General features: G+C 31.7%; 1 protein-coding gene across 1 annotated transcript; it reads right to left on the bottom strand.

Annotated features, from left to right (window-relative positions):
* Positions 1-7,330: 7,330 nt before the first annotated feature.
* Positions 7,331-13,034, bottom strand: LOC123653752 (shematrin-like protein 3). The gene is made up of 3 exons (XM_045589763.1): positions 12,971-13,034; positions 12,361-12,597; positions 7,331-8,185 (listed from the first exon to the last, which is right to left on the bottom strand). The coding sequence occupies exons 1-3, from the start codon at positions 13,032-13,034 to the stop codon at positions 7,464-7,466; spliced, it is 1,023 nt and encodes a 340-aa protein (XP_045445719.1). The 3' UTR covers positions 7,331-7,463.
* Between the last annotated feature and the right edge of the window lie 652 nt (positions 13,035-13,686).

Below are 13,686 nucleotides of genomic sequence, written 5' to 3'. Positions count from 1 at the left end.
ACCACTTGTTCGCTATCTAGGGCGTTGTGGGTTATTCTCATTTCATTGCAATTCTTAATAAAATTGTAAAGTTATTCTTGAAATATGATTAAAAATTAATTATTGTTAAAATAAAACTCATTGTTAACTTTGTTGATTTTCGATTACTTTACTTCTAACGCAGTAAATTTTTCGTTCGCCTTTTTTTTCGTTTTGTTGAACCTTTAATGAATGAAACAAATATATATATATATATATATATATATATATATATATATATATATATATATATATATATATATATGTTGTTACTCTGAATAAAATATAACGTAACTTTTTGAAGCTATTATGAAAAATTAGATTGCTTTTTTAATTTATTTTTGAAGAATATATTAAGAACCCAAAATATTTATTATTTACTTTCAATAATAGTCATCAATGAAAGGTAAAAAAAAAAACTAGTGTGCTTTAGACGTAAAACTTACGAAACGTAACTCTCTCATTTTCTATATTCACTAACCCGTATCTCCCTGTCAACTTCCGTTCACCTCGCCCGATCACACTTTTCGTAACGCTCTCGTCACGCATTCACCAGCTTACTTCCCAAGTGAAGCGTGCGTAAAGAAGTTTTACTTCAAATATAATATTAAATAAAAGTAAGTTAAATTTGGTATTACACTAGAGAATAACCCTCTAAATTGCATAAGAAGTAGATGTGGGTGAGAACTTTAGCGAATGCAAGTCGCCTGACGAGTTTGGTTATAGTCATAAACGTAGCGATAATAGACGGATAACGAGGCGACTGGCGATTTATTGCGTCATTTCTATGTGTGACTGGTATTATTGTATTAGTATATCAGAGTTGTGTGTGTGTGGGTGTTGTGTGCGTGCTGGCTTGAGAGTGTGTCTGTGCGTGTTTATGTTTCAACTATTGTGTTATTCCATTTGTTTTGGCCTTGCCTGAGATAGAAAACCCTCAGGCTAATTTTTACACAACATAATGTAATAATGGCTAAAATTTGGTTTGACATAAACATCTAATTTTAAATTCTGCTGAAATCGGCTTTACTTTCTCCTGACTGTCTCGTGTCCTACGGCGTTTTTTACTGTTCCTATCACAAAATACAGTTAATAAAATTCATCAGACGTTACTTTAAAATTTAAATAAATTGATCGAGATTGATTGAGAATCGTGTATCATCAATCATGTAAAATTGGAATTTACAAATAGTAGTTCATAAAAAATGACAAAGCATTAATATACTTTGTTTATGATAAATAATTATCAATTGCTGACATGAAATAAAATCAAAAATTATGTAGGTATAAATTGTCTTTATTAAGGTTTCAGATTCAAACTAAATAATAATCGCTTTACACAGCAATGTGTGATACGTACATAACAAGAGATCGTTACTCGATGAGCAAACACGTATTTACCTTAAGTAATTAGCCTTAATGCTTATAGACGTATGTATGTTTATATGAACCTACTTACGCTTTAACAAGTTACGCATACAAATGAAACGAAACAGCTTACAATATATGTGTTTGAGAATTTATTAATTGATCTCGAATCAAGAATGTCTGTAAGGTAATTTTTGTATTATTTAAATAAAGTACACTCAACCTAAAAAGAAATAGGTATAATATAAATTCATTTTCAGTTTTCTCTGTAATCAATACTACACTATTATTTTAGTAGTAAATTAGATTATATATTGACGACATTGATATTTTTTAAAGTTTCGCTAAATTTATTTTAATTTATTGATTATTTGTTGTAGTTATATTATTTTTTATAAAAAACCTGTCAAACAATTAATTTAGAAATGGATTAAATGTTGGATATAACCATGTCCTTTTTGAATATAAATTCGGTGGAATGTAGTTGTTGAAAATGTCTTTGTGAATCCAGTCTATATTTCTTGGATAATCAAAATTCCTTGGAGGTCCATGGAAAGGATCATTCATGGGCCATATCATTGGATTAAATGGATCGGCCCAGGAATTCTCGTTCATTTCAATATCTCCTGGTTTTGACGACGAAACAGCTGAAGTTGAAACGGCTACAGACCCCGGATAAACACTTATATAACCTTCTGCTATATTCCCATTTGATTCTTTACGCCATTTTGAAACTGTTGGTAATGAATTTGTCGTTCCTAATTCTATGTTGCCAGTAAAATCTTTATTTTGCTTTGAAGATTTATATTTTTTGTCTGTATCCTTATACATTCTGTTATGAATAGACGGGAAAAAATGAACGCCTCCGAGGGAGGATACTCGACCATTCCTGGATACGATTCCTGCGACACTGGCAACACCCATCGTCCCATGGTTAGTATGTATTGGGATTTCAGCTTTATAAACATGTGGTTCTTCGTTTTTTGACGTGTCTGAAAAAAATTGTTAATCTCTAATTAATTCAAAAATACATCTAATAAAAAAATTAAATAAAGATCAGAACACTGAAACTGAAGATGTTATTATTAATATTGAAAATATATTATAAAAAATCTAAAACCGATGACACATAAGCATAAATATGTCCTAAACAAGAAAGACCAGAGAAAAAAGGAAAGACGTAACGTCTCTATTACAAAATAAGAATAATATACCTGCATAAATGTTTCCGATAACATATATAAAAATAAGTATCTCCCTCAAAATCGATGACATGGTGTGAAGCGAAACTCGAAATGCAACGGTTTCATCAATATCATGCTATATATTCTGACAGAAATTACATGTTTAGTCTCATCGTGCTATAAACGGGACTTAATAACTTTTACACCACCCGCAGACGGTAGACATCTTTCGATAATTCTGTCGCATTATTTGTAAATAAAACAAAAATTTTGGACCGATTCTTCTCTGAAGAGTCTACATTCAGAATCGGCGATAGCTACATTTATAACCGTAATGATTAAATTAAAAAAAAAAAAAAAAAAAAAAATACGCTTACTAACAGTAACATAGGTTAAATGTATATTGTAAGTAGAACATAAGTGTATATATATGGTAACTAGGAATAAGTGTAAATATAGACATAGATAATAAAAATAATAATATGTTCAGAAACTACAAATGAATAAATGATGTGTATACTTTTCCATCAGAGTAATTGTAAGGGAAAAAAACCGCCAGCGTAAAACCACGTCTTTTTTTTACTACGCAGTCACAGGACTATCCATTTGTAGTTGTAATGAAATATCGCCTGTGGTATTATAGTAATGCATGCTTGTTTAACATAACTGTGTTTGCTCGCAAACGAAAAAAAAAACCGACTTCAATTACATCGACGAGTAATACAACGTAGATCGATGAAAAAATAGTCAAGTAACTACGCGTTATCAAAGATTACTCAAAAAGTAGTTATCAGATCTCAATAAAATTTATATTTGACCACATGACAAACATCAGCTTTCGATTAAATTAATAATTATTAAAATCGGTACACCTAGTAAAAAGCTATTGCGGATTTTCAAGGAGTTCCCTCGATTTCACTGAGATTCCATCATCAGATCCTGGTTTCCTTATTATGGTACTAAACTAGGGATATCTTCATTCCAACAAAAAAAGAATTATCAAAATCGGTACACCTAGTAAAAAGTTATTGCGGATTTTCAAGAGTTCCCTCGATTTTTCTGGGATCCCATCATCAGATCCTGGTTTCCTTATCATGGTACTAAACTTGAAATATCTCCTTTCCAACAAAAAAAGAATTATCAAAATCGGTACATCCAGTAGAAAGTTATGCGGTATAATACAACGTAGGTCGACGAAAAAAGTGTCAAGTAAAAACGCATTATTAGATATAACTCGAAAAGTAGTTATTAGATCTCAAATAAATTTAAATGGGACCAATTGGCACACACCACCTTTCGATTAAAGAAAAATTTGTCGAAATCGGTCCACACGGTCAAAAGTTCTGATGTAACATACATAAAAAAAAAATACAGTCGAATTGAGAACCTCCTCCTTTTTTGGAAGTCGGTTAAAAAGGCATGGGCATTTTGAGCCCGTGGATGTTAATTTTTAAATTAAAAAAAATCGTAATTATTAGTTTAATTTGTAAATGGAGTATTCGAAAGTATTTTTGAAGCCTATTTGAATAAAGTGTTTTTTTTTTAATTTTGATTTTGCTTATCTATATTTAAACGTGATTGAGAAAGAACTATAGAAAGTGACCACACAATGAAATCACAGTATTAGTTTTAGTTTATATATTTATATTAACAGACTATCTATATTTAATTTGTGATTAACTATAAATTACCTACTAGTCTTACGATTTTCAAAATTTATTTGTGATTGTAATCTCGGTGGCTCCGATGTATCTAATTCCTATATGTCTTCTACACTCCTCACTTAAGTGAAACGAGTAAGTTGAAATTATTTGGTCTATTATTAGCATCACTGAAATCCACTAAACCAAAAGAAGAATAAGACTGCCACTTAAATAAAAGAAAGAGCCTAGATATCAATATAGAAAATAATTGACAAATAACGTATATATAGAGGAATACCTTGTACAAACGGATCATGATAAGTGGTTACACTTACACTTCAGCTTATCGCAGTCCACTGCTGGACATATGCCTCCCCAAGTTAAGTGGTTATTCTATGAATATACGTAGGTTAATGACAAAAAGTCAGAATATAAAGTCTGCAGATCATACTAGTGTTATATTACGGTATTAAGTCGACCGACTCAGTCAATAGCCAGTTATAAAAGGAAATTCTAAATACCTTTCGTATTATAGTCTGTAGAAGTTCTACTTGATTTCAATCTGGATAATTGAGATGTTATAACTTCTATTATTTAATGTCAGTATATCTATTGTATTCAAACCTATACTTCAGATTCAAATGAGGTGTAATGACACGGTCAAGGTGGCTCTTTTCTCGAACCCATAATCTCTATGGTTTTTGTTGAAGGTTCATTGAATCTTGTTTTGATTTGTATGTTTGCTTCTTTGAACTCTAACAGTATTTTAATTGCTGTATGACTTAAGACTGTCTAATTTAACGTAACGGGTTCTTCTGTAATATATTGTGATCTTTTTTTTACCTAAATTAAACATAACTGTTTCTTTGTTTTATTTATAAACAGAAACTTTAATGATAGCAGTATCCTGGATATAAACATATTGGAAGAATATTTCCCTACAAATGGACATATAGACGTATGCCCATTTCGTTCACTCCATCTACCAACCAGCTTCCTGAAGCGTATATTTTTAACCGATTGAGCTGAAATTTTGTTTACGCATTTATTTTAGACGATAATACATAGCTATATGCCGTCATTCTAAGTCCAAACGTCGGACTTTAAAAGACTGTACTAGATATTTTTAATGCACTCCTACAATATTGGTACCAAATGTAAGGGCTTGCTAAGAGTATCTCCAAAAATAAAGTACTCTAAGTATTCTAAATCAAATATTCTAAAGATTGCTAAGTTATTTATTATTTTCTACTACATGGGTATCAAATGCTGGCTTTCAAGTATCAAGACTTGCTGAGAGTAACTCGAAAAACAAAGTGACATTACTCTATCGCCGAGTTGCACGAAAAGAAATTAAAAAGTAGTGATTAAACTAATTTAATCGCAAGAATTTTATGAAATTCTTGTGATTAAATTAGTTTAATCTCTACTTAAATTTTAATTTTGTTTCGTGCAACTCGGCGTAAATCTAGCAAATTTAACCTACGCAGATAAACAAGTAAATTCAGTAACTTGATCTAATTGATTTTATTTTTCCTATTTTTTAAACTAAGTAAATACAAGTACTTGAAACTCGGGACAAGCTTTTATATCATATAAATTGTGTTAATGATGTTATTTGTTGATAATAAAAGTTTTAAAGGAACAGTTGATTTTATTCTTTTTACCGCATTTAAAATAAAAGCTTGGATTTTATAAAGTTTTTTAATTTAATTTATTACAAATCACATGTGATAGTTTATGACGCCGCGTTGGCGCAACGGTCACAGCCATGGATTGTGCCTGTTGCTCTGGCGGTTGCGGGTTCGATCCCCGCACATGAAAAACATTTGTATTGGCCATGCAGGTGTTTGCCGTGGTCTGGGTGTTTGTGCAGTCCTTGTAGGTCTCCCCAACGTGCCTTGGAGAGCACGTTAAGCCGTCGGTCCTGGTTGTTATCATGTGCACCTGATAGCGATCGTCACTCATAGTAGGGAATATATCCGCCAACCCGCATTGGAGCAGCGTAGTGGATTAAGCTCTGATCTTTCTCCTACATGGGGAAAGAGGCCAATACCCAGTAGTGGGATATTACAGGCTGAAGCGTGATAGTTTTTACAATCTCACAAATTGCGTTTATCTATACTAATATTATAAATAGGAATTCTTTCTTGTTTGTTTTGTTGATTTGAAACATTCTTTTACTGTTAGGAAGCTACACTATCCGCGGGTGATATAAGCTATATTATATTTTTTTTTAATTGGAGAAAAAAAATTTATTTTAAATTTTTTGTTAAATACCCATGCGAAGCCGGAGCGCGATGCTAGTGCTATATACGTTAGCATATTATGTTATAAGCCTTTGTGATTTTCCGATCCTAGTCATTAATAATATAACATATGTTCCAAAGACGCATATAAAATAAATAAAATAACACTAAGATATAATGAGAAATCATTTTTCGGGCTTACCCTGACACTTGGTAAAATAACAGGAATTAGTAAATTTTTATAACCAGGATTTTTTTAAAATAATTCACACTATTAGATATTATAAGCTTACAGTGTTGCAGGAGAGCTTTTTTTTCTCTTTTCTTTTTTCCAAACTTAGATATCAGTATTCAGTTTTAAAATGCCATCAGTTAATTATCGTAGACATTATTCAGTTTGTTATTGTAGCCATTAAATTATTCAAAAAAACATTCTTACTGACTTATGACTATGACTAAAGTCTTTTTTGCTATATCTAAAGCCTATGATGTGTGATGTACACATCATAGGCTTTAGACATAGTATGGTAACGTTTGTTATACTGCATATTGTTTTCAATACGTACCATATCTAATAATAACGTTTTGTGAGGAACTTAAAATTAAGCAAAACTCTTGTTTCTTTTTTCTTTACTACGTTTCTTTATAAAAAGTTATATCATTTATATATTTTAACATTTGAACTTAGCAAAAATATAATTATTATATTCATTAATTTTAGAAAGTGATTTATAATGTATATGTAGATATATATGTGCATTTATTTTGTTTTTGTTTGTCAATATAGAACTAGTTTCCACTTAAATAAAATATTTACATTTGCACATTGTAGTTTTATATTTTAAATAAGGTATGAAATAAAAATAAATTTTGGTTCTAAATTATTTTATTAAAATTGTAACTTCTATTTATTTTATTAAATAATTCAAAAGACAGCGAGAAAAGTGGTGAGCAGTCTTCTCATTATCTTTTAAAACGATTAAATCTTGTTTATATGCATATTAATAGTATCCTGTGTTAATAGCATGGGACTGCGAGGCTTGAATACCGGGTCCATTAGCGCTAGAGGCTCCACTATGTTGAAACGATCTTCCTTGTTGCTGGGTAGCTTGGGAAATGGTTGACCTAAGTCCACCAATGTTTTGGGACGCAGAAACCGCTGAGCCAAAGTTGTTCAAGTCATGATTTTGAGCGAGAGAAAAAGTTGATCCATCTCCTCCAAAATTATTGGCTGCAGATATAGCTGTTCCGAATCCTAAGCCATTAGAGCTGGCACTGGATACAGAAGATCCAAAACCACGCAGGTTTTGAGCAGACGAAATAGCAGATTGGAAGTTCCCTAGGTCGTTATTCTGAGCTGAGGATATGGCTGATCTAAATCCGTTTTGAGATTGAGAAGATGAGATAGCGGACCCAAAGTTACCAAAGTTCTGAGCAGAGGATATAGCTGAACCAAAGGCGTTGTTATAAACTGCTGGAATAGGACTTTGTAATGCATATGGCAAAAATGGAGCAGCTTGGGCATAACCAATTCCTCTTGCGTAATTGCCATCAGAGGAACCGATGCCACCTCCGTATGCGGTTGCGTCACCACTCTGGAATGACGCACCGATTCCTGAAGACTGACTGATACCGCCAATATTGCTGCTGAAGCCACTTCCGTATCCAAAAGCTATATTTGGTGCTCGTCCCACCCGCCAGATCATTGTTGGTATTCCTTGATCTAAAACAATTAAATATTTTTATAACAAACTAACTAAAACAATGAAAGGTGAGAAAAAAAAACTGATTTGTGTTTTGATAATTAGTGTATAATTATATTTTTAAATTACAGATTGAGATTTATTGTCATGTTACGTCAACTTACGATACGGCGCTGCGCTGCTAAGTCCGATCACAGATAACACTAAAATAATTTTAGCGTACATCTTTATTAAGCTTTTTTATATATTTACTATATCTTTCGCGGATGTAATGGATAGTTGTGAATCATTTCTCCGAGCTTATATACTTAAATGTTGATATCCCCCACTTCGACCACTGGGTCAAAGAATCACACCCAAAAGCCATTGACACTCATAAATTCATCTCGATACTTACGGTAAACCTGGACCAAATGGTGAGATACAATAAATTTCATGTTTGCACAATATTCGCTAATTAATATGTAAAGGAGGATCATAAATGTTTATAATATGATATCATTTCGATTAACTGGTTGATCTAGTTGAGGTTATGGAATCTTCTCGTAATTACGTTATGCCCTAATCAGTTCGTTAGTTATCTTTGATTATGTCGCTTTGTAACTATACTATGTGTATTTATGATGTACTAGCTGTGCCCGCGACCTCGTCCGCGTGGACTTTAAAAAAGTTATTGTCAGTTCGCAGAATTACAAAATAAATAAATGTCTAAAATGTAAGTAGCCTAAGTTACTCCTTATTACATCAGCTATCTTCCAGTGAAACTTCCGTCAAAATCGGTCCAGCATTTTTAGAGATTTGCCGGATCAGACAGACCGACAGATAAAAATTATAAAAAATTATATTTTGATAGATATATGTACCGTGTATACATCCATATGCATTTAGTAAAAAGCGGTTATTTTAATATCACAAACAGACACTCCAATTTTATTTATTTGTATAGATAATAAAATTGGTCTGTTTGTTATAATGTGATGTAATACTATGTAGATATCATCTACTGATCATTCTTATCATATTTTCTCTGTTCCGGGGTTTTGACCATGGCTTCTGTAATGTCGCCGTATTATTAGGAGCTGAATTTGACAATTGACAATTCTTTGCCAGTAAAAGAGTTTTGGTAGATATTGATGATTGTAAACTTTATGATCATTATCGATAATAATACATACCTTCGATAATAATAATAATAAAGACAAAACTGCTTGCAATAGTTATTAACACAGTTTAATGACATAAACTTCTTATTTTGTGTATTATAAGATTTGTTGTATACAAAAACTATTTCGAAAAAAAGGAACAATAACTTTTATGTAAAATCAGTATATTATCGTCATCCTTGTAAACGTGAGTTACTTTCTTATTAAAACTATTTTGTAAGAACTTTAAACGAACAAAGGTTGTAAAAGAAAGCTGCGACCAATATCCTGATAAACTGTTATTTGTCTATATTTAAATTATTATTACTATAAATTTTAAGAATAGAACAAAACATTTAAAAGTTATAAATAACGAAATTTTAAATTCCTACTAATTGACAATGTATCTGCTCTAGCAACAGGATATCGACATTAATTTGCAACCAGCTGTAATGCGAAATATAAGATAAACATAAATACTCGTCTCAGTTACAATTGTATTATTTTATTTTAAAAATAATGCATTTCTTAATTTGAAAAATTAATATTCAAGTTATTTCGAGCAGTTATATTTTTAAATAAAGAATGGCTAAAGACTTTAGAAACAAAAATGGCCCTTGATTAACAAGTTTAATATTTTTTTATCAGAGCATTATTTGCTAGTTTGTGTCTGACCGTTAATTACGGGTGAATCACATCTATTAAAAAATATATTTACCCTTAAAAGGATAGATAGAGATAGTGTTATATATGATGGCTATATACCAGCTACGACATGTCAAACCTACTTAAAGATTATTTAGTTCATATTTTTCAAAATTCGTCTGTTACGTATTCTCGTTACGAGTGTAACCGCGGGAAACCCTTGTATTATATCGATGATAAATTAATATTGTTTAAAGACGTTTAAAAGTCCATCGACTGCTTAGAAGGTAGTAATTAACTATTAAGATAAATAAAGCTATAAAAGCACACGAATTTATACAAAATTATATCTTTTTCAAATTAAAACTATATAATTAATAAAGGTTAATAAACTTATGAAAATCATTTGAATACCAATCTTCTTTGGTATTTCTTATGAGTTTACAGCGGCATTCAAGGCATGATAGTCATACCATGATTGATGAATATATATGACTAGTGTAAGCTTTTTAAAGTTTAAACAGATAAATAATGCACAGGAGTACAAAAATAGTGAGTACTAAAATATATATCTACATAGACGACGCGCTGGCGCAACGGACACAGCCATGGTATTGTTGCGCTGGTGCTTGCGGGTTCGACCCCCGGACATGACAAACATTTGTATTGGCCATACAGATGTTTGCCGTGGTCTGGGTATTTGTGCAGTACTTGTGGGTCTACCCACCGTGCCTCGTAGAGCACGTTAAGTCGTCGGTCCCGGTTGTTATCATATACACCTGATAGCGATCGTTACTCATAGTTGGGAATATATCCGCCAACCCGCATTGGAGCTGCGTGATGGATTAAGCTCTGATCTTTCTCCTACATAGTGAAAAAGGCCTATGTCTAGCAGTGCGATATGATACAGAGTGAAGTGAAAATATAAATGGTTTAACCTTTGTTGTTTCGATAATTTTTGTTTTAGAACATTCATTAATTTAAACGGTCGTATTTATAAAAATATCTAAATTTTTTCTTATAGTAACATTATGGATCTATAATTTTTATAGGATTTTCATTTTAACATACAGGTGAGAAATATAGACGTTATTAAGTGGCGTTAAAAGCTTCTTTGGTGGTCTAAATTTAAGAAACAACTTTGTTTCTCCAATTTGGCGGTTAATCTCAAAAACAGATGACATAAATTGTCACAATTATCATCACATGTTAATGGTCACAATATCTAAAGAACTATAATATATATATGGACTAGCCCGTTGGCGCAGTTTGTAGTGACCCTGCTTTCTGCTCCGAGAGTTGTGGGTTCGATTCCCACCCCGAGTCTGGGTGTAATATAAATATTTATTTATATATTTATATATGTATTATTTATAAGTATGTTTATCGAAAAAAAATATGTAGCTATATACCAGTCGGCTGTTACCTATAACACAAGCATTAAGTTGTTTACTTAAGGAACAGACGACCCTGTGTGTAATGTGTATTTATTTATTTATTATTTATAAGAATAAAGACCCAAACGATAAACTTGTATTTGTTCAAATAAAAATATCCGGTAGAAGTTGACTTTTACGAAAGTTTTGTTAACATTAACGAAAACAACGACTAGCGTTGGCGCAGTTTGTAGTGATCCTGCTTTCTATTCCGGGGCTTGTGGGTTCGTATCCCGCCACGAATCTGGGTGTAATATATATATTATAACACAGGCATTAAGTTGCTTACTTTAGGATCAGATGACCGTGTTATGTTGTAAATATTTATTTATTTATTATTTATTTATTAATATTAAACCAGAACGATCAAGGAAAGGATTCATAGTAGTTAAGAAAACAATTATTTTGTGAAAAATAAATTATATTCTGTAATAACTTGAAAATCGTTTATCGATACACATATTTTTTTCTAATTTTTAGTAATTATATAGAGCCGTCAATAAGTTACAATGCAATTATTTGACAATCTTATCACAACATAGCACTGCATACTTAGTTACAGAACAACCGATATTAATAAATTTTATGGAATATAATGTAAAATTTTAAATTACTGCATAACTTTTATTTATCCTAATTTAAAATATCACAGATTGAAAATAGTTATCAAGCAAGTCTAATTCTTGTTCGATCTGCTGTAATCTTCGTCATAGTCCTCATAATTCGGTTTGGTATCTTCATGGTTATCATCATGGAAACCAAAAGGTCTTTGGAATCCGTACCCCCCTTGACCGCTATAGTAGTTCCCATTAAACTGGTTATTATATGAACCAAAGCCATTCCCGAAATAACCAGGTCTATAATTGTTATACCCGTTGTACCCACCATGAGGATAGCGGTTAGGGAAATGACCATTGGGATAGCCGTTATTATATTGGTAATTGTTCGGGTAACTTGAGCTTCCGTACCCACCTCCACCAGCGCTGAGCGATGACTGAGATTGACTAATGCCAATGTTTATAGGAGGGTATGGGTAACCACCGTGACCGAAACCTTCATTGCCAAAGTAACTTCCCTGGAATCCACTGCCCCCGAACCCATGGCCACCATATCCGTGGCCACCGAAACCGCCACCGCCACATATGCCAAGTTTCTGACACAATTTATTTTTTACTAAATGTCGTGCCTCTCCATTAGCTCCATTCGTGTCTGTAATCATACGAATATTAGTTTTATTGTTTGTTTTAATAAATTAAGTTATGCATTGAACATCGCTGAACAGAATTTAAAAAATCTCAAGTATATAGGTCAGTGTACATTTAATATCTACTAACACAAGTTCATGTTTAAGTTTGAGTATTTTAATTTTTGGCAGAAATTAATTATTAACAAACTAACGGAACGGTTGTTATTGATTATTGGTTGTATTTAATAGAAAAGACATGCGAAAATTATATACATTAGAAACATGTGAGTATTAGAAACACCGTGACCAACATCAGTTGATTATCTAACGGTAAAACAACAGAATAATCGATATGATTAAAGATTAGGGCTATAAATATAATGTACAAATTACTACCTTCGGCATAAACCGAGCTTACGATGAAGATCGCAAAGTAGACCAACTTAAAAAACTTCGCCATTTTGAGTCCGTTACAGTGTATGCGAATATTTGCACGTAAAATAACTTTTATACGTTCCGCTACGAGGTCGTGTCCCACGTTCGAGGCATTGAGAGGCTTATTAGAAATTCCCACGGAAGTAATTCGGTAATATTGTTCCGATTTAATAATACCTTATATGGTTTAAGGAAGTTTATTGTATTTTATACAAATTAAATACGAATATATTAGGCAAATAAAACCGTGAAACTATAATTATGTATACACATAAATATTCATTGTTTATGTAAAGACATATGGATATATTTCTATATCTTTCTATTTAGCAACAATACTTCAAAAAAGACATACAAAAGCCTTTGAAAAATACGGTTTGATCGCTATGCTAAAGCTAACTCATAAAAAGTGTACGCTTCTTTTGTTTTTCCATATAATTATATCGCTAAAACTGTTTTTTATAAGAATGTTTAAAATTTCGAATAACATTTTTATAATATACATAAATTTCCCAAAATTAACATCTTATACAATATATTACGACAATTTGATTAATGATTTCAACAATAAAAATCGAGATCGTGATCAATATTTGACAATATACTGACAGCTCGTCTCATAAATAGCGGTTTAATTGAAGAACCGGTAATTTTGTAATTTAGTAGAATAGCAAAAT

Source organism: Melitaea cinxia, chromosome 1, assembly GCF_905220565.1.
Source record: "Melitaea cinxia chromosome 1, ilMelCinx1.1, whole genome shotgun sequence".
NCBI lineage: Eukaryota > Metazoa > Arthropoda > Insecta > Lepidoptera > Nymphalidae > Melitaea > Melitaea cinxia.
This window is presented reverse-complemented; position numbering and strand designations above follow the sequence as displayed.

Coding starts and splice junctions, on each gene's coding strand:
- LOC123653752 (XM_045589763.1), bottom strand. CDS start 13,034: ATGGCGAAGTTTTTTAAGTTGGTCTACTTTGCGATCTTCATCGTAAGC. Junction 12,598..12,970: donor AAGCTCGGTTTATGCCGAAG/GTAGTAATTTGT, acceptor GTATGATTACAG/ACACGAATGGAGCTAATGGA. Junction 8,186..12,360: donor ATCGCTCAGCGCTGGTGGAG/GTGGGTACGGAA, acceptor TAATTGTTTTAG/ATCAAGGAATACCAACAATG.